This window comes from Saccopteryx bilineata, chromosome 6 (assembly GCF_036850765.1).
Source record: "Saccopteryx bilineata isolate mSacBil1 chromosome 6, mSacBil1_pri_phased_curated, whole genome shotgun sequence".
NCBI lineage: Eukaryota > Metazoa > Chordata > Mammalia > Chiroptera > Emballonuridae > Saccopteryx > Saccopteryx bilineata.
Window position 1 is genome coordinate 25,739,156 of NC_089495.1, and position 25,151 is coordinate 25,764,306.

At 40.1% G+C, this 25,151-nt stretch overlaps 1 protein-coding gene across 2 annotated transcripts in view; it reads right to left on the minus strand.

Annotated features, from left to right (window-relative positions):
• The window catches only part of FUT10 (fucosyltransferase 10), an 88,509-nt gene that overhangs the window by 43,814 nt on the left and 19,544 nt on the right, over positions 1 to 25,151 (minus strand). For both annotated transcript variants that reach the window (XM_066237130.1, XM_066237129.1), the window contains exon 3: positions 23,251 to 23,545. In XM_066237130.1, coding sequence (XP_066093227.1) covers positions 23,251 to 23,545 — 295 coding nt within the window. The remainder of the gene's footprint in view (positions 1 to 23,250; positions 23,546 to 25,151) is intronic.

The following is a 25,151-nucleotide window of genomic DNA, read 5'->3' on the forward strand; positions in this document are numbered from 1 at the left end:
ATTCAGCCTTTCTTTTACTGACTCACAGATCCCTAGTCCTTCTATTACACCATAGAGTTTCTCAATTTGGAGTATATAGTTTGGTTATGGAATAGCTCACCCCACCCTCTCACCCTCTTCCTGCCAAAAAATAAATAAAATACCACCATTAGCTCTGCAAAATATACGTGAAAATGTATAAAATTAGACTGCCTTTGTTCATCAAAAGAGAAGTCCTTCTGTAGGTCAGAATATTTAATAATAGTTTGGCTAATGTAAAACAACTTGGAATAATGTGACATGAAATAAAATATAGCATGACGGGATGTTACAAAGATATATTATATTCTTTCTATAGCTGATAACAGAAATGCATGAGGCAATTGAAGAGGAGACAATGACAGAACTGTTGACCAGTAAGTCAAAGGAGGTATAAGTATAGGCAACAAGAAGAAAAGACACTTGATCTTAATTAAAAAGAAAAGAAGTTATCCAGTTCATATTTAAGCCTAGCAAAATTTTTCCATATGCCAAAGCTCACCACCCCTACACACCAACACCACTACCAACCACCATTTTATGTACTATGAGTGAGGACACCAATGACCTGTATGAGCATAATGGTGTCCTGGCACCAAACTCCGATATGACCCTTGAAGGGGATCAAAGTTATAGGACGAGAAAAAGCAGAAGTTACTCGGTTGCCATGAAAAACAAAAATGTACATTTCATCTTTATGCCTTCAACTCCTCTCCATACATTGGTGACCCAACCAGAGAGTACTTGGAAAACTAGATTAGAGTGTGAGTATCCGCCTTCATTTAAAACTGTAGGACAACTTAACTAGGAAACTTGCAAACTGCTTAATGTCATGCATGAAAAGAAAAACTAGAATTTTGTTGCCTTGAGAATATGGGCCACTCAAACCATTGAGTCTCTGAAACCAAGAGCTTTATAGTCATTGATCACAGGGGGTTTTAAAGTATTGTTTTAAAGGAATCTAGGAACATGTGCTCTGCGGCAGACAGCTAAGTCAAATGACTCCGAAGCCCCCTTCAGTCTCAATAGATTTACACTTTTATGGCAATATGTGCAATTTCCACACTCAGAAAATGTGCATTCTGAGTCTGTGCACTGCTGGCTAGAGACATCAGAGAAGGATTTCTAGCCCCCTGGATTCAGGAGTTTTGCTCATCATCAGCTAAGTAATAAGAATCTTATTCTAAGCAGAGGTCCCTGGTTCTGACACTGGCAGACATCACCAGATGCTGTATTAGTCCAATAACCAAGGGCTCCTGAAAGACTAAATTGTGCCCATGTGGCTAAAAAAACACTCTAATTGCATAATTCCTATGAACAAATCATCAAAATTCACATTTTCAATTACAGTTTTCCAATTTTAACATAAAACATTCTCAGAAACTTTGTCACAAGGCAGATGTCTTGAAGAAGATTTTATTTTCCCAAAGGCATAATGTTAGAATTGGATATTCTGTTATCAAAGACTAAGCATCTCATAACTCATAGGCATACATGAGAAACAACAGGATATAAAACCAAAGATACAGCTACATATTCCCACGATGGAATTTAAGGCATTTTATATTAAGTCATAAAAACCTAAGTGGTGGAAGCCACCTAAGAGATCATCTAGGAGCTGTCCCCCTTACCCCGCCCCCAAATACCCACACACACAGACTAGACACATCACTATTTCCTGCGAAGCTTGATGAAGAGCAGAGCCCCAAGCCTCATTTCCAGAGATGTTCATTTGTCATGGGGTGGGAAACAAAATGCTGTGTTTTTCTCTTCGTTTTTCCAGGTGATTAAGATGTACACTTATATTGTAGTACCACTCCCAAGAAAGACAGGAAGGAGCCAGGCAGGAACTGGTAAACAAATTTTTCTTCCTCCTTCCTCCCAGTGCCAACATATGTTTCCACATGGCCCCTCCAGAGACTTCTCGCAGCTATGTTTTCTGGTGAATTGTACCATCTTGTATTTCTTTTCTTCCTTCCAGGCACCACTTCCCTTTTCCCCTCAATCTGGCTTCCTGGGGGCAGATCTCTAATAGAGATCTAGCTCCAGGGAACTCTAGCTGAGACAAAGAGTGAACTAAATAATCAGTGACTATTACAACACAAAGGAAAAAGATTCAATTAAAAAAGAAAAGAAAGAGAAAGGACTGACTGCTTTCAAAAGGCTCTTGGGGTGGGGGAGGGGGGTGACCCATATAAATGACAATAGACATTTTTCTCCTAAACTTACTAATTAAATGCCAATGGCTTCATCAGTAAATGGATGAGTCTGATGAACCTGTATTTACATTTCCAGCCATTAATGTTTTTGACAGTGAATTATATGACTACCATTTGCACACTAAGATTTTAATCACTGTTCCTCACATGGAACTGAAATATAGAGTTACCAATGATTTGGATATCAAACTTAGATGTCTGCACTCAGGAAAGTAAAAAAAAAAAAAAAAGCAAATGTCAATAAACTAAAGGATTAAATATTTATATTCCTGTGGAAGCAAAATATTTAGTGATCAATAATTTACTGACATATTTTCCTCACCCATCAGGAAGGAAATGAATAGCTGCATTTATGTTTCTTATGCATCATAGTTGTGGTAAGTTGATAACATGAGGTTGAACAAAGTGTCTGAGAGGCCAAGGAGTTAAATGAATATACACACTTAATTTTTATCTTTGGACAGCTGCATCTATGAAAATAGATATCACGCACGCAATCAAGTCCAGGAGATATAGCAGCTCTACCTAATACATAGAAACAAACAAGAGGAAGCAGTCAAAATGCAGAGACAAAGAAATAGGGCCCAAATGAAAGAACAAAAGACATCTCTGGAAAAAGAATTAAATGAAATGGAGGCAAGCAAACTACCAGATACAGAGTTCAAAACAATGGTTATAAGAAAGTTCAAAGAGCTTAGTGAGAACTTCAACAGCATGAAAAAGGATATAGAAACCATAAAATAGAATCAGTCATAAATAAAGAATACACTAACTGAAATGAGGAATAATTTACAGGGAATCAACAATAGAGTAGATGAAGCTGAGAATCAAATCAGAGATTTGAAATATAAGGAAACAAAAAACACCCAATCAAAAACAGCAAAAAAGAAAAGAGAATTAAAATAAGTGAGGATAGTGTGAGGAGCCTCTAGGGCAACTCCAGGCATACCAACACTTGCATTATGGGGACGATAGAAGGATAAGTGAAAGGACAAGAAATTGAAAGCCTATGTGAAGAAATAATGACAGAAAACTTCCCTAGCCTGGTGAAGGAAATAGACATACAAATCCAGGAAGCACAGAGAGTTTCAAACAAGATGAACCCAAAGAGACCCACATCAAGACACATCATAATTAAAATGCAAAAGGTTAAAGAGAAAGAAAGAATCTTAAAAGCTGCAAGAGAAGAGGTTACTTACCTACAAGGGAGCTCCCAGAAGACTGTCAGCTGATTTCTCAACAGAAACTTTTCAGACCAGAAGGGAGTGGCAAGAAATATTAAAAGTAATGAAAATAAAGACCTACAACCAAAATTACTCTACCCAGCAAAATCATCATTTAGAGTTGAAGGACATGTAAAAAGCTTCTCAGACAAGAAAAAGGTAAAGAGTTCATCACCACCAAACTAGTATTACATGAAATATAAAAGGATCTTCTTTAAGAAGAAAATTAAAAATATGAACAATAACATGGCAATGAATACATTTCTATCAACAAAATAAATGAACAGCCCTGGCCGGTTGGCTCAGCGGTAGAGCGTCGGCCTGGCGTGCGGGGGACCAGGGTTCAATTCCCGGCCAGGGCACATAGGAGAAGCGCCCATTTGCTTCTCCACCCCCGCCCCCTCCTTCCTCTCTGTCTCTCTCTTCCCCTCCCGCAGCCAAGGCTCCATTGGAGCAAAGATGGCCCAGGCGCTGGGGATGGCTCCTTGGCCTCTGCCCCAGGTGCTGGAGTGGCTCTGGTCGCGCAGAGCGTCGCCCCTGGTGGGCGTGCTGGGTGGATCCCGGTCAGGGCACATGCGGGAGTCTGTCTGACTGTCTCTCCCCGTTTCCAGCTTCAGAAAAATACAAAAAAATAAAAAATAATAAATAAATAAATAAATGAACAAGTAGAACAGAAATAGACTCATAGATACAGAGAACATTTTGACAGTTGCCAGATGGGAGTGAGGTTTAGGCGGCTGGGTGAAAACAGCGAAGAGATTAAGAAGTAAAAATTGGTTCTTACAGAATAGCCATGGGGATGTGAAATTAAGCATAGGGAATAAAGTCAGTAACATTCTAATAATTAGGTATGGTGTCAGATGGGTATGAGATTTACTAAGATGATCACTTAGTAGGTTATATGATGCCTAATCACTGGGGTGTACACCTGAAACTAATAAAAACTGCATGTCAACTTGTATTTGAAAAAATAAAATATAATTTTAAAAAAGAAAATAGATACCACTAAGATATCAAGATGTCAATTGTATCTGCAAATCACATCCCAAATCTACCCATATCTTTCTTTCTCCACTGTCTCCCTCCCTAAACCAGGGAAATCATTTCCATTTATTTAATAAAAACTGTGTCTTTTCCCCACTTTCTTGTTCCAATTCATTCTCCATGAAGAAGCCAGACGGATCTTCTTTAAAACAAAAACCAGAACAGCACAAAACATAAATCAGATCATAGCGCCCCCACTTAAAATCTCCTGATATTTTCCCATTACACATAGAATATATCCAAACCTCTTACCCTGTCTTATGGAGCCCTTTATCAGCCAGCCCCTGACTTTCTTTCAAATCTCATGGCATACTATCTTCCTTTGCACCCAAGGTGTTCTGCCACAGTGACCTCTTTCTGACCCTCCTACACATCAAACTCCATCCCACTCTTATCAGTATCAGCTGTTCCCTATACCCAAAATTAATGTCCTCCCACCTTTCAAGTCACAGTCTCAAATGTTACATTCTCAGAGAGGCCTCCCTGGTCACTTTGTCTAAGCCAAAACGCTTATCTCTATCTAGTAGCATTCAGTTGACATATTTCATAAGCTCCATAAGGGCAGAGCCTGTTGTGTTTATCACTACAGCCCAGCAATTAGCACATGGCTACATATATATTTGTAGAACTGAATGTAGAACGGACCCTGACGTAGGTAAGAGACAGGTTCTGGGACATCCTCAGATTCTCTCAAATCACAAATATTGTCATATATGATTTCCTTTTAAAAATGGAGCTATGTGGACTATTTCACACAGATCCAAATCATAAGTTTGTCCAGTGTTCTGCTCTTTATTTAAATAGCTATCCTCTGCCCCATAACCATTCATTCTTAAAACACTTTTCTTTGTCTTCATGTCATTATTTTTTTTTATATAATTTTATTTTTTTAATGGGGTGACATCAATAAATCAGGATACATATATTCAAAGATAACAAGTCCAGGTTATCTTGTCGTTCAATTATGTTGCATACCCACCACCCAAAGTCAGATTGTCCTCTGTCACCTTCTATCTTGTTTTCTTTGTGCCCCTCCCACCCCCTATCCCTCTCCCATTCCCCCCTCCCCCCCGTAACCACCACACTCTTATCAATGTCTCTTAGTTTCACTATTATGTCCCACCTACGTATGGAATAATACAGTTCCTGTTTTTTTCTGATTTACTTATTTCGCTTCGTATCATGTTATCAAGATCCCACCATTTTGCTGTAAATGTTCCGATGTCATCATTTCTTATGGCTGAGTAGTATTCCATAGTGTATATGTGCCACATCTTCTTTATCCAGTCATCTATTGATGGGCTTTTTGGTTGTTTCCATGTCCTGGCCACTGTGAACAATGCTGCAATAAACATGGGGCTGCATGTGTCTTTACGTATCAATGTTTCTGAGTTTTGGGGATATATACCCAGTAGAGGGATTGCTGGGTCATAAGGTAGTTCTATTTTCAGTTTTTTGAGGAACCACCATACTTTCTTCCATAATGGTTGTACTACTTTACATTCCCACCAACAGTGTATGAGGGTTCCTTTTTCTCCACAGCCTCTCCAACATTTGCTATTACCTGACTTGCTAATAACAGCTAATCGAACAGGTGTGAGGTGGTATCTCATTGCCGTTTTGATTTGCATTTCTCTAATAGCTAAAGAAGATGAGCATCTTTTCATATATCTGTTGGCCATTTGTATTTCTTCCTGGGAGAAGTGTCTATTCATATCCTCTTCCCATTTTTTTATTGGATTGTTTGTTTGTTTGTTGTTGAGTTTTATGAGTTCTTTGTATATTTTGGATATTAGGCCCTTATCTGAGCTGTTGTTTGAAAATATCATTTCCCATTTAGTTGGCTTTCTGTTTATTTTGTTATCAGTTTCCCTTGCTGAGCAAAAACTTCTTAGTCTGATGTAGTCCCATTCATTAATTTTTGCCTTCACTTCTCTTGCCATTGGAGTCAAATTCATAAAATGCTCTTTAAAACCCAGGTCCATGAGTTGAGTACCTATGTCTTCTTCTATGTACTTAATTGTTTCAGGTCTTATGTTTAGATCTTTGATCCATTTTGAGTTAATTTTTGTACAGGGGGAGAGACTGTAGTCCAGTTTCATTCTTTTGCATGTAGCTTTCCAGTTTTCCCAGCACCATTTATTGAAGAGGCTTTCTTTTCTCCATTGTGTGTTGTTGGCCCCTTTATCAAAAATTATTTGACTATATATATGTGGTTTTATTTCTGGACTTTCTATTCTGTTCCATTGGTCTGAGTGTCTATTTTTCTGCCAATACCATGCTGTTTTGATTGTCGTGGCCCTATAATAGAGTTTGAAGTCAGGTATTGTTATGCCCCCAGCTTCATTCTTTTTCTTTAGGATTGCTTTGGCTATTCGGGGTTTTTTATAGTTCCATATAAATCTGATGATTTTTTGCTCTATTTCTTTAAAAAATGTCATTGGAATTTTGATGGGAATTGCATTAAATTTGTATATTGCTTTGGGTAATATAGCCATCTTGATTATATTTATTCTTCCTAGCCAAGAACAAGGTATATTCTTCCATCTCATTATATCTTTTTCGATTTCCCTTAACAATGGTTTATAGTTTTCATTATATAAGTCCTTTACATTCTTTGTTATGTTTATTCCTAAGTATTTTATTTTTTTTGTTGCAATCGTGAAGGGGATTATTCTTTTGAGTTCCTTCTCAGTTGTTTCATTGTTGGCATATAGAAAGGCTATTGACTTCTGTATGTTAATTTTGTATCCTGCGACCTTACTGTATTGGCTTATTGTTTCTAGTAGTCTTTTTGTGGATTCTTTGGGGTTTTCGATGTATAGGATCATATCATCTGCAAAAAGTGATACCTTTACTTCTTCTTTTCCGATATGGATGCCTTTTATTTCTTTGTCTTGTCTGATTGCTCTGGCTAGAACCTCTAGTACCACATTAAATAAGAGTGCAGAGAGTGGACAACCCTGTCTTGTTCCTGATTTAAGGGGGAAAGCCTTCAGTTTAGTGCCATTTAATATGATGTTAGCTGATGGTTTATCATATATGGCCTTTATCATGTTGAGATATTTTCCTTCTATACCCATTTTGTTGAGAGTCTTAAACATAAAATTGTGTTGTATTTTATCGAAAGCCTTTTCTGCGTCTATTGATAAGATCATGTGGTTTTTGTTCTTCGTTTTGTTGATATGGTGTATTACATTAACCGTTTTACGTATGTTGAACCATCCTTGAGATTCTGGGATGAATCCCACTTGATCATGATGTATTATTTTTTTAATATGTTGTTGTATTCGATTTGCTAGTATTTTGTTTAGTATTTTAGCATCTGTATTCATTAGAGATATTGGTCTGTAGTTTTCTTTTTTTGTGCCATCCTTGCCTGGTTTTGGTATGAGGGTTATGTTGGCCTCATAAAATGTGTTTGGAAGTATTGCTTCTTCTTCAATTTTTTGGAAGACTTTGAGTAGAATAGGAACCAAGTCTTCTTTGAATGTTTGATAAAATTCGCTGGTATAGCCGTCAGGGCCTGGACTTTTATTTTTGGGGAGGTTTTTAATGGTTTTTTCTATTTCTTCTCTACTGATAGGTCTGTTTAGGCTTTCTGCTTCTTCTTGACTCAGTCTAGGAAGGTTGTATTGTTCTAGAAATTTATCCATTTCTTCTAGGTTGTTGAATTTAGTGGCATAAAGTTTTTCATAGTATTCTACAATAATTCTTTGTATATCTACGGTGTCCGTGGTGATTTCTCCTCTTTCATTTTGGATTTTGTTTATATGAGTTCTTTCTCTTTTTTCCTTGGTAAGTCTTGCCAAGGGTTTGTCAATTTTGTTGATCTTTTCAAAGAACCAGCTCCTTGTTCTATTAATTTTTTCTATAGTTTTTCTGTTCTCTAATTCATTTATTTCTGCTCTGATTTTTATTATCTCCTTTCTTCGGCTGGTTTTGTGTTGTCTTTGTTCTTCTTTTTCTAGTTCCTTAAGGTGGGAAGTTAAGTGGTTCACTTGGGCTCTCTCTTGTTTGTTCATATATGCCTGAAGCGATATGAACTTCCCTCTTATCACTGCTTTTGCTGCATCCCATAGATTCTGATATGTCGTATTGTCATTTTCATTAGTCTGTATATATCTTTTGATCTCTGCACTTATTTCTTCTTTGACCCATTCATTTTTTAAAAGTATGTTGTTTAGTTTCCACATTTTTGTGGGATTTTTTTCCTCTTTTTTGCAGTTGAATTCTAGTTTCAAGGCTTTATGATCAGAAAATATGCTTGGTACAACTTCAATTTTTCTGAATTTGCTGATATTGTTTTTGTGGCCCAACATATGGTCAATTCTTGAGAATGATCCATGTACACTGGAGAAAAATGTATACTCAGTCACTTTGGGATGAAATGTCCTGTAGATGTCTATCATATCCAGGTGCTCTAGTGTTTTGTTTAAGGCCACTATGTCTTTGTTGATTCTCTGTTTGGATGACCGATCTAGAGCCGTCAGCGGTGTATTGAGGTCTCCAAGTATGATTGTATTTTTGTCAGTTTTTGTTTTAAGATCAATAAGTAGCTGTCTTATATATTTTGGTGCTCCTTGGTTTGGTGCATATATATTAAGAATTGTTATGTCTTCTTGATTCAGTGTCCCCTTAGCCATTATGAAATGGCCATTTTTGTCTCTAAGTACTTTTCCTGTCTTGTAGTCAGCATTATCCGATATGAGTATTGCTACACCTGCTTTTTTTTGGATGTTATTTGCTTGGAGTATTGTTTTCCAGCCTTTCACTTTGAATTTGTTTTTATCCTTGTTACTTAGATGAGTTTCCTGTAGGCAGCATATAGTTGGATTTTCTTTTTTAATCCATTCTGCTACTCTGTGCCTTTTTATTGGTGAGTTTAATCCATTTACATTTAGTGTAATTATTGATACTTGTGAGTTTCCTATTGCCATTTTATATCTTGCTTTCTGTTAGTTTTGTGTCTTGTTTGATCCTTCTCTTTCGTTTTTCTATCTTTTGTTTTTATTTGGTTGTATTCCATACATCTTTCCTCTGTTGCTATCTTTTTTATCTCATGTGCTTCTGTGGTGGTTTTTTCAATGGTGGTTACCTTTGAGTAATGAAAAGGGTCCCTACCCTGTTCATTGTAGCGAACTATTTTGTGAGTACTTTTGCACTCCATCGTCCTTTGCTACTGTTAAACTCCGTCTTCTCCCCCTCTTTCTTTTTGTTGTTGTCACAGTTTAAATTTGGTTTTATTGTGTTCTTCTTGGAGCTTTTACTTGTGGCTCTGTTTTTTTTTGTTCTTTGTATCTGATTGGAGAACCCCCTTTAGTAATTCCTGGAGTGGGGGTTTTCTGATGATAAATTCCCTCATCTTTTCTGTATCTGTGAATGTTTTTATTTCTCCTTCGTATTTGAAGGATAGCTTTGATGGGTATAGTATTCGTGGCTGAAAGTTCCTCTCTTTCAGGACTTTAAATATTGGGGTCCACTCTCTTCTAGCTTGTAGAGTTTCTGCTGAGAAATCTGATGATAATCTAATGGGCCTTCCTTTATATGTTGTATTCTTCTTTTCCCTGGCTGCCTTGAGAATTTTTTCTTTGCTGTTGGTTTGTGTCAATTTCATTATGATATGCCTTGGAGTAGGTTTGTTGGGGTTAAGAAAACTTGGAGTTCTGTTTGCTTCTTGAACTTGAGGCTTTAGTTCTTTCCACAGGCTTGGGAAGTTCTCATCAATTATTTGTTTAAGTATGTTCTCCATTCCATTTTCTCTCTCTTCTCCCTCTGATATACCTATTATTCTTATGTTATTCTTTTTGATGGAGTCAGATAATTCTTGTAGGGCTATCTCATTTTTTTTAATTTTTGAGTCTCTTTCTTCTTCTCTCTGTTGTGCCTCAAGTTGCTTGTCTTCTATTTCACTAATCCTCTCTTCTATCTGACCTGTTCTATTAGCTAAGCTTGTTACTTCGTTTTTCAGCTCGTGAATTGAGTTTTTCATCTCTGTTTGATTTGTTTTTATAGTTTCAATTTCCTTGGACATATATTCTTTGTGTTCATGGAGTTGTTTTCTGAGCTCCCTATATTGCCTTTCTGTGTTTTCTTGTATATCTCGGAGGATTTTTAGGATTTCTATCTTGAATTCTCTGTCATTTAGCTCCAAGGTTTCCAATATATTAAATTTTTTCTCCATAGATTTTTCCTCATCTAGCTGTGTTACCTCTCTTTCTTTTGTATCCATGATATTCGATTTTCTCTTCCTTAATGGCATCTGAGGGTGGTTTTGTTGATAGTATTAATGAGATTTAATAAAGAATAAAAAGTTAAAAAAAATAAAAAAATAACAAATCGAAAAGAGTTGTTTTTTTAAAAAAAAAATTAATAATGAAATAAAGAAAAATAAAATAAAATAAAAATTTTTTAAAAAAGGAAATTATTCCCCCCCTCTTTTTTTCCTCTCCTCTCCTCTCCCCTCTTTCTTGAGAAAATCTTGTGGTGGACTGTGAGTTATAACAAACAATGCCTGTGATGGAGGTCCTGAATTGGGGAAAAGTAATAAAGGGGCAAAAAAGAGAGAAAGAAAAAAAAAAAAAAAAAAAAAAGGAAAAAAAAAAAAAAAAAGAAAAAAGAAAAAAAATAGAGTGTATGGACCCACAAAGAGCAAATAAGGAAAAAATTTGGGTCAAGAATAAAATGATTTGCTTTTAGGTGTTGGTTTTCTAAGAGTTATGATGAGAGGAATAAGAGGAAAATGGAAAAATGAGGGGACAAATTAAAAACTTACTATTGTATTTAGTGGAACAAGAACTAGATAATATGGAGAGCCAGGGATGGGAGCACTGCTAGTGAGTTAAAAAGGTGAAGTAAAAACCCCCCAAAATGCCACAAACATAGGTTTGAGTCCCAGATAAGATAATTTGTTTGTTATTGAGGTTTGAATGAGAGGAGATGTAAAGGAGAAAGGAAGAAACTAATATAGAGGGAGAAAAGAAAGAGAGAGAGAGAAAAAAAGAGGGAACCACTAAAAGAAGAAAAAAGAAAGGAGAGAGAGAGAGAGAGAGTTAAGGGTTTTGGAGTGCAATCCTCATAGAGAGAAAGGAAGAGAAGAGAAATGATAATGGGAGATGTAACACTTATGGGTAGTGTAGTTCAAGGAGAGGAGAGAGTAAGACCGGTAGAGAGTTAATCGGCCAAATTGGAGGAGGAAAAAAAAGTCTCAAGAATGAAGATAAGAGAAACAAACGAACAAATATAATAAAATGGGATAGGTTATAAAGTCTGCAGATTATTCTTGATTTTGAGAGGTTATCTTCTTGCTTTTTCTTTTCTCTCCCTCTTCCTGGTCGGTGACTCTGTACCCCGGGTTCTGCCCCTTTGGCACGCTCAGGTAGAGGTTTGCAGTTGATAAGTCTCTATGGCAATGTCATGTATTGTGCTTTATTCTCGTTGGGAGTCGAGTCTCATTAGCATTTATAGGCTCCGACAGTGAGAGAGTCCGTTTTCCTGGAGCCTTTCTCCTAGTCTTTCCTTCCTCAATTAGTAGCCTGATAGTCCAGGTATGGGGTTGCTGCTGCCTCTGCCTGAATAGTAAGAGGCTCAAATTGCTGGCAACTCCCCACTCTATTTCCACTCAGCACAGGGCTCTGGGTAAGGCTCAGTCAGTCAGAGCTGCTAGCATAATCAGGCGGGCTTTCCGCCCACTCGAAGACCTCTGGCTCTGCCACTCTATCCGGTAACACAAGCGGGCGCCCACTTCCGGGGCGCTTGGAGGAAACTCTCACTCACTGTCTGCAACCAGGATATCCGGCCAGCAGTCTCACGCTCTGAGTGAAACCCCCAACCGCAGGGAAAAGTTGCAGCGTTGGAATTGAGTCTCGCTCCGTCCCCGTGCGCGGCTTTTGCAAGGCGCTGGGGCGGCCCGAGATTCCGCTTTGGCCCACACAAAGGCCCCTGACTCTGCCCCTCTGTGCGATAACACGGGCGCGCACTGCCGAGGCACTCGGAGGAATCGCTCACTCCTTATCTGCGCGCGCAAACCAGGATATGAGGCCGGCCGCAGTTCCCTCTGAGTGAAACAGCCTCCAGCACGGAAAATCTCCACCGTTGGGATTAGTTCTCACTCCCTCCCGTGCGTGGCTTTCCCAGGGTGCTGGGGCTGCCCAGAGACTCTGCCCTCAGCCCACAGAAAGGCCTCTGACCCTGCCTCTCCGTGGGGCAACACGGGCACCCACTTCCGTGGCTTAGGAAGAAATCTCTCTTCCACTAACTGTGCACCGACAAGGAGACCGGGTAAAATGGCCGTTCCGCTTGTCTTTCTTTGTTTGGGTTTGGCGCGAGTGTTAGCTTGTATTGCCCGGGTTGCCACAGGATCAGATTTTCCTCGGCTTGGATCTCTGAGCCACAGCCTGGTTCGGCCGTTTTTGCTGCGGCGGCCTGGATCTATTCACCCCCTTTGCCCGCCTCAGTTTCTATATTCACAGTTACCAGAGAGAGCCGCCCTGTTTAGGTTAGTGAGGAAGGCGGAGCATTTCTTACTCCCTATTTCCTTCGGGGTTTGGTTATATATTTAGCCAATTTTTCACTCAATCATACCTTTGGGTGTATTGCGAAGAATCTGGAAGCTCCAAGTATAGGTTTTTCTGTTTCTGGTTGAAGATCTTGTTGAGTTTTGGGGGAGATTTATCGGTATCGCTTCCTACTCCGCCATTACTCTGACGTCATCAATCTTCATGTCATTATTATTACTAGTATTGTACTTCCTTCAGAGAATTTTTTTCACTAATAAACAAAACTTTTAATATTTCAAGAGATTTCCAGCATGTGCGACAAGTCTATATATAACACAAGACCAGTTGAAAGAGAGACGCAGGTCTTTCTTGTTCAGCAGGTGCACAACTCTCCCTACCAGCCCCATCTCCCAAAGGCCAGGAGACACCCCTCTGTGCGCCAGAATGGTCCTAGATAACGCAGATCCTAAACAGCACAGGGCCTGCTATACTTATTCTTCAGCTTCAGTTGTTTTCACTTTGTTTTGTATGTTAATTTTTAAGAGCAAAGACAAGCATACCAATTAAAGCTACATAGTTTTATTTTGTGTGCCTAGAAGATGGGGTTGTTTTCGCTAAAGAATGGCGCTGTGAGCTTGTCTCAAAGGATTCCCGGGTGTCAGAGAATCTGCCTAGAGCTGGAGTGCTGCCAGCACATCCATTTGCCCAAATTGCTGAAACTACAAGAATGAAATCTGTCACTGCCTCCTGAAGCCAGCCGCGAGGGAAGGGCTCGACTTCTGGCACTAGTCAACTTCTGAGCTTCTCTTCAGATTTTAATGTTAACCTGAGAAATGCTTTCAGATATTCAGTCACTTTGCTCTTCCTTTCATTTTATATTATCACCAGCCTATTGAAGGATAGGGGAGGCTAAGGGGATTCCTAGCCCCGACTGAACAACTCTTAAAACTAAAGATTAGGAGGCTTACTGAAGTCTTTGTCCTTTTACCTAACTAAATCTAGCAAAATTCAGTTGACTTATTTTTTTTTAACTGAAAAGATTTAAAATCAAATAATACTAATGTGCAGTTTATTCATGGAAGGAAATGAGTACCTTAGCTAAAAGAAATACTAATGCCACTGTATGCTAACACTCTTCCCAAAAGGGATCTTGATAAAGCAAAAAAGTCTGGAAATTGGATAACTTCTTTTTCTTCTTTTCCAAGTGAGAGGAGGGGAGATAGAGAGACAGACTCTTGCATGCACCCCAACCAGGATCCACCTGGCAACCCCCCATCTGTGGCAGATGCTCTGCCCATCTGGGGACATGCTCGCAACTGAGCTATTTTTAGCACCTGAGGCAGAGGCTCCATGGAGACATCCTCAGCACCCAGGGCCTATGCACTCGAACCTATCGAGCCATAGATGTGGGAGAGGATGAGAGAGAGAGAGAGAGAGGAAGAGAAAAGGGAGAGGTGTAGGGGTGGAGAAGCAGGTGGTCGCTTCTCCTGTGTGCCCTGACCAGGAATTGAACCCAGGACATTCCATGCTGGGCTGACGTTCTACCACTGTGCTAACTGGCCAGGACCAAAATAAGATAATTTATTAACAACTGTGCTTTCCGTCTTTGTACTTAACTATCTCCTCAGAAAAAATGTTTCTGTTAATTACATTTTTATTTACGTCACATTAACATTGTACATAGCTTGAAAAGTAAAGTCGTACTAGGCTAATAACACGAGATAGCAGTGCCTGCCCACCCCACACCCTATTTCCACGTACCAGAAGTCACTACTCCAATTCCCTCATGTGTTTCTTCTGTGTATATACTTCAAAAATATCTAAATAACATGCTTAATGTGCTATTTCTTGATTTTTCAGTTTCAGATAGATAATGTCTTGCTGTGATAGAAGCTGTAGGTTTAAGTCTCCTCTCTCACCCTTTCCTCACATACATGTCTTCCACTAGTTTTTGATTAAGTGCTTTCATTAGTACAAGTCTAATAATTATTTACTGCTACACCAAACCAGTGCATTAGAGTTACAATTTCTTTCTTAAAAATTTATTTTCTTTGTTTTCAAACCTGTTTATTTCATGCCATACACCATGTTTATCCATCACATGGACCATGAGTGAATGAATGGACAGATGAATGGATGACTGAATAGACAAACAAATGAAATGTCTAAAACAGAACAAGTAAACAAAAGAGTAAATGGCTGAATGAAACCAGAAGAGGGAGAGATGAATAACAGGACTCACCGTTTATCTTGCGTTTCCAAAGGAGGAAATTGGTGAATCTAGCATGCACGCTTATAGCCTCCAGTGTAGACAGTGGGGTAAAAATTAATAAATAGACCATGAGTTGTAGACTCAGACATTCAGGTTTGGGTACACGTTCAGGCACTTACCATCTATGTAAACTTGGGCAAATCACTTATATTCTCTGGGCCTGTTTCTGCATCTCTAAAATACCTAGGGTAATACACAGTATTGTGATGACTTTAAGTAACAGAATACATGGAGAGGGCCTCTTTGGTACCTGGTATGCAGGTGTCCCCAAACTACGGCCCGCGGGCCGCATGCGGCCCTCTGGGGCCATTTATCCCCCGCCGCACTTCTGGAAGGGGTACCTCTTTCATTGGTGGTCAGTGAAAGGAGCACTGTATGTGGCGGCCCTCCAATGGTCTGAAGGACAGTGAACTGACCCCCTGTGTGAAAAGTTTGGGGACCCCTGTTACAGAGTAGGTACTAATAATAACAATGATCATTACTACATTTTGTTAAGGACAGAGGAAGCTGATCATGCTCTCTCTTCCAACCTTTAAGACCATTAAAACATTTACTGTGCCTGACCAAGCGGTGGCACATTGGATTGTGTGTCAGATTGGGATGCAGAGGACCCAGGTTCGAGACCCTGAGGTTGCCAGCTTGAGCGCGGGCTCATCTGGTTTGAGCAAAGCTCACCAGCTTGGACCCAAGGTCGCTGGCTTGAACAAGGTGTTACTCGGTCTGCTGTAGGCCTGCAGTCAACGCAATATGAGAAAGCAATCAATGAACAACTAAGCTTTTCGTCGCAACGAAAAACTGATGATTGATGCTTCTCATCTCTCTCCATTTCTGTCTGTCCCTATCTATCCCTCTCTCAGATTCTCTCTGTCTCTGTAAAAACAAAAAACAAAAAACAAAAAAATAAACATACAAACAAAAAAGAAAAAAAAACGTTTACTGTAAGTCTAAGTTCACTAAGCAACCTATGCTTCTCACTTCATTTTTTAGCCAGCGAGGTGTTTAGGAAGAGGTATCTTGAATGGTGAACAGTAGTACTCCTGTAACTAGTAAAGATACACCAATAAATCAGCTCTTTGGTATAAGCATGAATCTCCTATTCAGACTGACACCATTCAGTTCAGTAGTCTGACTAATGCTTGATGAACTGAAAAAATTGACTAGACATCGAGAGATGAGGACTCCACCTGAGGGCTGACCCTTGAGAGGTCCTGCCCTAGCAGCTGGGCTCCCTCTCCTACATGCCTCTCTTTTTAATGACACACGATCTCCCCAAGACATGGAGAAATCCCAAAGCGTCCCTGAAACAAAGGAAGAGTCTACTGTGTTTGCTATCACTTGTTCCAAATGCATTTTATTACAAGTCTCGGAGAACTGGTAATCCATAGAGAGTGTGCAATCCTTATCACTCAGGAGACCTTCTGAAGAGCAGAACACCTTGGTCATTCACACGGCAGGCCACGAAGTTCACCGTATCACTGATTTCTGTTCCTTTGCTCAGGACACTGTTGTGACCACACTCTCCTCCTGTAGCTACCACCTCTTTTCTAAAAACCTTCCTCAATAACTCATGTCTTTCAAGAAGTCTTCCAGAAGGATACTTCCCACTGCTGATGACTCCTTTACTCTAAGTCGGAAACATAATGCGGGCCATCTTACCTCACACTTTTCCATTAAGAAAAAGTTCCACTTCCTACCACCCAAATAAGTGACCTAGGACAAGCCCTTTAGCACAGTGCTTTAGTTTCCTCTTCATCAAAATAGATGTGCTCCATCGCCATAAAGCTGTTTCCAAAAGCAAATGAGATCCCATTCAAGAAAGTGCTGGGGAAACCTAGGTGGGGGGGACAAGGGGCTGCACTAGGGGTGGAGGTACTAGGCCTCCCAGCAACCACATGGGGTTCAGTCCCGCAGAACTGGTTTGTAGCCGTCCCTTGACAAAGAGCAGCTGGTGTTCTTCCTCTTCACAACCTCTAGCCTTCCTCCAGCTGTGGTCACATCCATACTCCTAAGGAAGTACAATATTTCCCTAGCTACTTTTTCTTCTTTCTCTCCATGAGCCTGTATTTACTAAAATTTCCATTTAGAAGCTCACCAAAAACCATAAGCAGTTCCCTACCCTAACCACCCATTCTCATCAAGGGTACGCCAACCCCTTCTATCACGATAGGTTTGTTTCAAGAGAATTGTTTAAAAACACAGAGCTGTGTTTTGAAATCACAACAGTGACAGTGCCTAACACCAACTCTGGTAACTCTATGGACTTCTGGTTTAAAAAAAAATAACTTATTCACTTACGACTGCCTAATTTTTGTCTGAGAGGGTGGTTAATGTAGCTACAGCCTCGCATTTCACAAATGGCTCAAACCAGACTCAGCATTCATCATAGTTCACTGGTGGAAGTCTTTATTACCTCCAGATGTGTTTATAGTAAGTAAAGACATCATCTCGAGGAAGAAGAAAGTAGGCTACAAAGAAAACAAACTAAAAAATATTCTGGTTTACAAAAGTTTCGAGGTCACATAATCCTTTGAGTTTGCGTTTTCCTTAATTAGGCCAGCTTCTGATACCTGAATCATCTTCCCTGCCTTTTCTGTTCCAGACTCCACTGCACCAGAGTCCCATTTGCTGTTGTAAGTGACCTATTTAATTAGAGTTTGGAATCCGCAGACAGAAAAGTGTGTTGTCTTCATTCTGTTTTGCTCAACAGACCTTATTTTAGACTGAATTTCTAATTCAGTCTGTAAGGGAAAAAAATCTATACACTGTAAGCAATTTCAAAATCCAAATATCCAGGTTTAATTATACTCACGGGTGGTACATCCAAATATGGTATAGGTAAACAAAAACAGGATCAGGTGTCAGGTAACCCTGGCTCTCTGTTCAACTCTGCTGCTAACTCTTACATAGTCCTGGCACATCCCTAACCTTCCTGAACCTTGGTCTTCTCACCTTTACAAAGAGTTTAGGCTCTCTCTCTCGGATCCTTTACAGTACTAAGGCTCTATGCATATGTCCTGAGTACCTACCATGTCCAAGGCACCAGGCTAGATATAGTAAGCAGGGGAGGCACTAAAATGAATTCATACTGCCTAGAATGTTATATACCTGACCAGTGGTGGTTCAGTGGATAGAGTGTCGACCTGGGATGCTGAGATCCCAGGTTCAAAACCCCAAGGTTACCAGCTTGGGTGTGGCATTACTGACTTGAGCATGGGATCATTGACATAATCCCATGGTCACTGACTTGAGCCCAAATGTTGCTGGCTTTAAGCCCAAGGTTACTGGCTAGAGCAAGAAGTCACTGGCTTGGCTGGAGCCTCCCCACCAAGGGACATATGAGAAGCAATCAATGAACAACTAAGGTGCTGCAACTTAGAGCTGATGCTTCTCATGTTTCTCCCTTCCGGTCTTCTTGTCCCCCTACATCTCTTGCTCACACTGAGAAAAAATTAAAATAAAATAAATAAGTAAAGAATGTTAAACACTACTGGGGAAGACAAGGTCATACAGGGGAAAACCAAATGCCATAATTACCTTATTTGTGATTGGCACTGTGCTTGGCATATAGTAGATGCTCAATTTAATGACATAAATGATATATAAAATGTTCTATGGCCATTTAGAGAAGAGAGGCTGCATCTAGTGGAGGGGAATCGGGGATGGTTTATAGGGGCTATATTTGAGTTGGTTTTTAAAAGGACATTCAACTTCCAGCAGTTCCCTAACACCATCTCCTAATCTGATATAAAATCTTAAACTACCGTTCAACATTCTCTATGCTGTGGTTTCAATATACCCTTCAATCTCTATCTCTCTCACACACAAAACTATGCTATAGCCTTAATGTACCTCAGGTATCTCTCACAAATTTCCACCTCCACGCCCCCTTCATGCTGTTATTCATACTGAAATGTTCTCTAATTCCAACATAATCTAATTCTATTATCCCTCGAGGTCCACTGCAAACTTCTCCTTTTTATCAAGGAGGTTCTACGAAGCCTTTCCTGAGATCTCCAATCATACACGCTCTCTTTCTTCCCACAAGATTTGCTGGCATTTCTCTTATGGTACATATGCCATTTAGCTGTGCACTGCAGTGGGATAATATCTTTATCTCAATATACTCCTCTGTGACCTCAGACACTATATTAGTCACCCACCTTGCCAAACATATGGTAGGTATTCAGTACATTATTTTGACAGGACAAATATAAAAGGACCCTCCTGGACATAGAAATGGAATAGACAGTGGTGCTATGTCAGGAACACTTGTGGCTTATGCCTACATTGGTGACTATTCCACATGAACTTCCAAACGAAGTGTTTAGTAGATAATAGATAATCAGTGAGAGTTAAGGTAAGGAGGCTGGTTGTGTTGGGCTGATGGAGCCTTGTGAGCCGGCACCATGAAAATGGTACACATTCCGTTCTCAGAGTCACTGGGGGCTAAGGAGCTGGAGAGTAACAAAATCCAAGACAGGAAAAATCAAATCAGAAGCAATCTGGTTAACACATTAGTCTTTGGGAATTCAGTTGGAGGCACGTCCATCCCTGAGAGAAGAATCAAATCTTACTGTGCTAATAAAATGAAGTGTGTGAACCTGTAGGTCTGTGAGTCCTAGAAAAGTCACCAAGCTAAATACGGCTTTGCAGACTTCCTGGCAACCAGATAGTCAAGTAAAAGGAATGGCCACATCTCAATGAAAGGAAGGGAATAAGACACACACCAAAGCAATCGGTACGAAAGTTCCAAACTGGTGGGAAAGAGAGGATCTCTGGATATTTTTCCAGAGAAGGTGAAAACAAAAAGCACACTACACACAAACGCTGGGGAATCAAAACCACTTCAGATTCCTCAACAGTAATACTGGGAGCTAGAAGACAGTGGGAAAATAGCTTTCAAATTTAGGAAGAAAAAAATTTCCAACCTAGAATTTTAGGCTGAGCCAAACCATTGATGAAAGTAATGGTAAAAAGGACACCTGTTCACAAATACAAGGTCTCTAAAAACTTACCTTCCTTGAACCTTTCTCACAACCCACAGAAATAAAGACATTAACTAAGAAAGAGGAAGACAGGGGGTAAAGGTAACAGAAAATCCAAAACAAGAGGGAGGCACAGGGAAACCCCAGAAGGACAGAGAGCCAGGACAGCAGCTCTGCCCAGACAGAAAGGACCAACGCGCGAGACGAGAGCATGTCAGGAATCTCTGGGAGACATTTCTTTAAGAGTATCTGATGCGCCTGACCTGTGGTGGCGCAGTGGATAAAAGCATTGACCTGAAATGCTGAGGTCGCTGGTTCAAAACCCTGGGCTTGCCTGGTCAAGGCACATATGGGAGTTGATGCTTCCTGCTCCTCCCCCCTTTTCCTACCCCCCTCCTTTCTCTTTCTCTACCCACTCTCTAAAATGAATAAATAAAATTTAAATAAAGAAATAAAATAAAATAATAGAAAGACTATCTGCTGCTACTCCACGGCCAACAAGTTGTATAGAAAAACGAATCTTAGTACACTACAAGCAGTCTTGGTTCACTGAAACTACATAATAATGCAACACTGAATATTATTCTACCTAAAATGTATGACTCTATGGGAAGGATATGGGAATGAGAAATTGAGTGTGTACTGGGCCCAAGGTGAGGAAGGAAACTTAAATACCCATCTTCCATAGTAAGAATCAATATATAATATCTAAAACTGAAAAATCAAAAGATAATAGTCTAAGCACATTATTTGGAAATACAGGAGTCATCTGTGCATGTGTAACAAGTTAAAATATTTTAAATATTTAAAAGACAGTGACAGTGATGCAACCACTTTGGATCCTGGTTGGGCAATAGCTAATCCAGTTGTCCTTCACCACATTGTGGTATTGCGGATGTTTAAATTGTATATAGCTAATTTTGTATAGCAGATTTTTTGCTATATTGTGGGATTTTGCAGTATATAGGTATTTTTATATATTTATTATTTTAATTATTTTTGTGGCAAAATAATTAAAATAAATGTAGGAAAGAGTTATAAGAGTGTGGGGAGGGTTTATAAAGCCTTTTATATAATATATAAACATAAGGTTGCCACATTGCAGATTTTCGCCCATAACAGGCGGTTCTGGAACCTCACCCCATGATAGATGAGGGACCGCCGTGAACATAAATGCCACTGCTGGGCAGGGTATAAAACCTCACACAGTCTCACACATATACATGGGTTGTGTTCTGTAGCACTGTTTGTCATAAGTATGGTTTATAAAATAACCTAAATGTCCAACAACAAGAAAAGATTTAATAAGTATAATATATAAAAATAATGGTATACTATATACCAGTGAAAATGGATGAACTGGAAAATGGATGTGAGCAACCAACCTCAGTGAACCTCAAAAACTATTAAGAGAAAAAACAAGTGACAGAATGGCAGTGAACATATTATACTAATTACATAATTTTTATAGAAATTACATATATCATTTATGTTATTGTGTACGTACACACACACACATGCACACCAACTTCAGGATCATAATTTTTTCTGGGACAGGAGGGAAAGATGAGCTCAGAGAGGGGCTCACAGAGGGTTTTAATTCTACCTCTTCTATTTTATTTCCCTGGCTCCTCGCCTACACCAGGGCACTGGTGCCCATTGCTCTGTCACCCTGACCAACTGCAGGGCACATATCCCACCTTATTCCTGGTTCCTGCTAAACTCATGCCCTGCTTTATTTAAGTGGTTGTTAAGCAGAACACCAAGAATGACTCAGCTATACATCCCAGTCTCAGTCTTGCCTCTCCAATGCGAACACTACACTAACACACACTTACACAAGCACACACACACACACACACAAATGCCAGTCTACAGCAGATTTCCTTTCATTGACTTCTAATTTAACTGATTAACCTTGCCTATATTTGCTCAAGTTTACCCAAGTGCATTCACCCTTATCCCTACCACTTATCACCAAGGAGCTCTAATCTGGGGGGAGGGTAACACATTTTTTTAATTTTATTGAATAGATTGAGGTACATTGGTCAATAAGAGCACACAGGTTTCCAGTGTACAATCCAATAACACACTGTCTGCACCCTGCATCACGCACTCACCACCCACAGCCAGGTCTCTTTCCGCCACCATGCATCCCCCCTTTGACCTCTTCCACCTCCCCCACTCCCCTTTCCTTCTGGCAATCACCATACTGCTTGTCTGTGTCTGCTTTCTTTCTTTTTCTTAATCCCTTCACCATTTTCACCCAGCCCCGCAAGCCCCTCCCCTCTGACTGCTCTCAGTTTGTTCTATGTATCTAGGCTTCCGTTTCTATTTTGTTTATTAAATTACTTTGTTGATTAGATTCTACATATAAGTGAGATGGTGTGGTGTTTGTCACTCTCTGACTGGCTCCGGAGCTGTGCTTTCTAACAGCGGCTGGCATCTTGCTAACTGCACCTCGCTGGGGCTGGTTCCCCTTCAATCCCAGCACGTCATTCAATCAGCCTCAGGAAGAGATGAAAACCAACTCGCTCTCTACAGCTGGTGCTGAGTAATCTTTTTATTTTTATTTCTGATTAATCTGACTAATGAAGTAAAGACCACTGTGCTTAGCTTCTGCCTAGTTAAACTTCTGTTATAATAATCAAAATACTGTGCCAATTACCATGTGACTTTCTGAATTGATGTCAGCAATATGATCAACCCAGTGCCCTCAGTTCTAACTTCAGTAAGCACATGCCCCAACTGTCAAAAGGTGAGAAGAAACATCTCTTCTCCAAAACTACCAGTGGCCTAGCTACCTACGTTGGGGATGCTTATTTATTTACCATACTTGCTAAATGCCCAGGCCTTCTGCAGAGGAAATCAGACATGTTGGCGTGTTTTCAAGGGGAGTCCTCCACCCTCCCCCCCTTGGCAAGTGAGCAGTAACTCAGCTCTAGAGACGGATGTCAGCAAACAAAGGGGGAAGGCAAAAGCCCTGCTTACCATAGAAGAGGAAGGCTCTGGTCATGTGATGATGTAGGTAGGTCCTGTTGATGGTGAAGAAGCAGGCGTCTTTCCCGCACTGGCCCAGCCTGCCAGTTTCCCCGGTCAGTGGGGACCACCAGAGCATGACGGGGTAGCTGTCAGTTTCCAATGTCTTTTTCCTGGTCAGGGCCAGAGCTTCTTTCTTAGGGACTGGGTAGAGATGGGCAGGCTCTTCCTCCGCTTTTGCATGCCCATCTCGCAAATTGGAATGTTTAAACGTCTTCCTTTCAAGTTTTCCCAGCTCAACCACCACCTAAGAGAGAAGACAGTTATTACCAGAGTGAGGCTGTCTCACTTCCTTTTGCGTATCTCCCATTCATCTTGATGATTTAGCCTTTTTTTAGCCTGATTTATTAGGTTCTATAGCTGAGGTAACAAATTAGCACAAACTTAGCATATAATATGGAGGTCAGAAGCCTGAAACTGCTCTCACTGGGCTAACCAAGGTGTGAGCAAGGCTACAACATTCCTTTCTGGAACTCGGGGGGAAGGGGGATCCGTTCACTTGTTTCTCTTTTAGAGCCACTCACAGTTCTTGGCTCACGGCCCCCTTTCTCTGCCCTCAAATCCAGCAATGCTGTAATTCAGGATAATCTCCTCATCTCAAGGTGTGTCACCTTATTTCCCATCTACAGAGTCCTTTTTGCCCTGAAAGGTAACATATTCATAGATTTCAGGGATTTAGGGCATGGATATAGGCTCCAAAATACCTACAACAAAGATGCTTAGTCTACTAAACACATAACAGACACATTCTTCCTCCATTTCATAGGCATATGCAGTATTCAGAAAGAGTGTTGTCTCTTACTGAAATATCTATGAGAGTTAGGGCTATTACTAGAGATTGCATTCTAGGGAAAATAAGTTAAATGACCAAATGCTTTTTTATTATTATAGTTAAAGGAGTCAGAACATGGGTCTTACATTTCTAATGATACCTACTATGGCATCTAGATGGAGAAGTAGACCATGAGTTCTGAGCTCCCTCTCATGTAAAAATAAGTTTTTATTTGTTTTAAGATAATGTGGATAATGAACAGCTGGGCCACCAGTGCCAATAATCTGAAGGACAAGGTGGGCCGGCTGCAGTCAGAGGGACAGTTGTTCTCCAAAAATGCTGCCTTTCCATCACGCTTTAAGGCTTGATATGAATATGGCATTATAAAAATATGTCATGGAAAGCAGTAGAAAAGCTGGGGCTAGTCTGTCTCATATACAACTGGAACGTTAGCTTGTGCAACACACAAAGCAGTTAAAGGAAGGCACATTTTTATGTATTTACTCCACCACCAGTTTACAGAGGGCATGACCAGGGTTGCCCTCTCACTCTCCATGGTCAAGGGTGGTGCCTTCCTCAGGTGCTTGCTAATCCCTGGTGTCAGAACAGGGCCACTTGCCCACTAATGTGATACAAAGTTTATAACTCCCGAGAGGGACCATAACTTGTACTGGATCCTCTGAGGGATCCACCAGCCAAAAACACATTAAAAACCACTGAGTGAACACCAAGCAATATTCCAAAAGGAGAAAAGAATCAGATCAGCTTTAAAAACTTCATGGACCATCTGTGGCACCCAAGTCAGCATTAGAACAGTAAAACAGTCACTGACAACTCAAGTCTAGCTAACCTTCGTCAACACCTTTCTCAGCGTTGTTACAATAATGTAATAATGTGACTCTTCCCCAGTAGCTAGGTAGATCAGAGCTGACTTATAGCCACAAACTATCTTTTCGCCTCATCGTCCCTGCAAATGTACAAGCAATACATCTAACGACTTACAGGAAGCCATGACTACATCTCCAAAGACATTTTTTCTGTTTCTCTTCAATGTCTATTATATGAGGTGTAAGTTCATTTC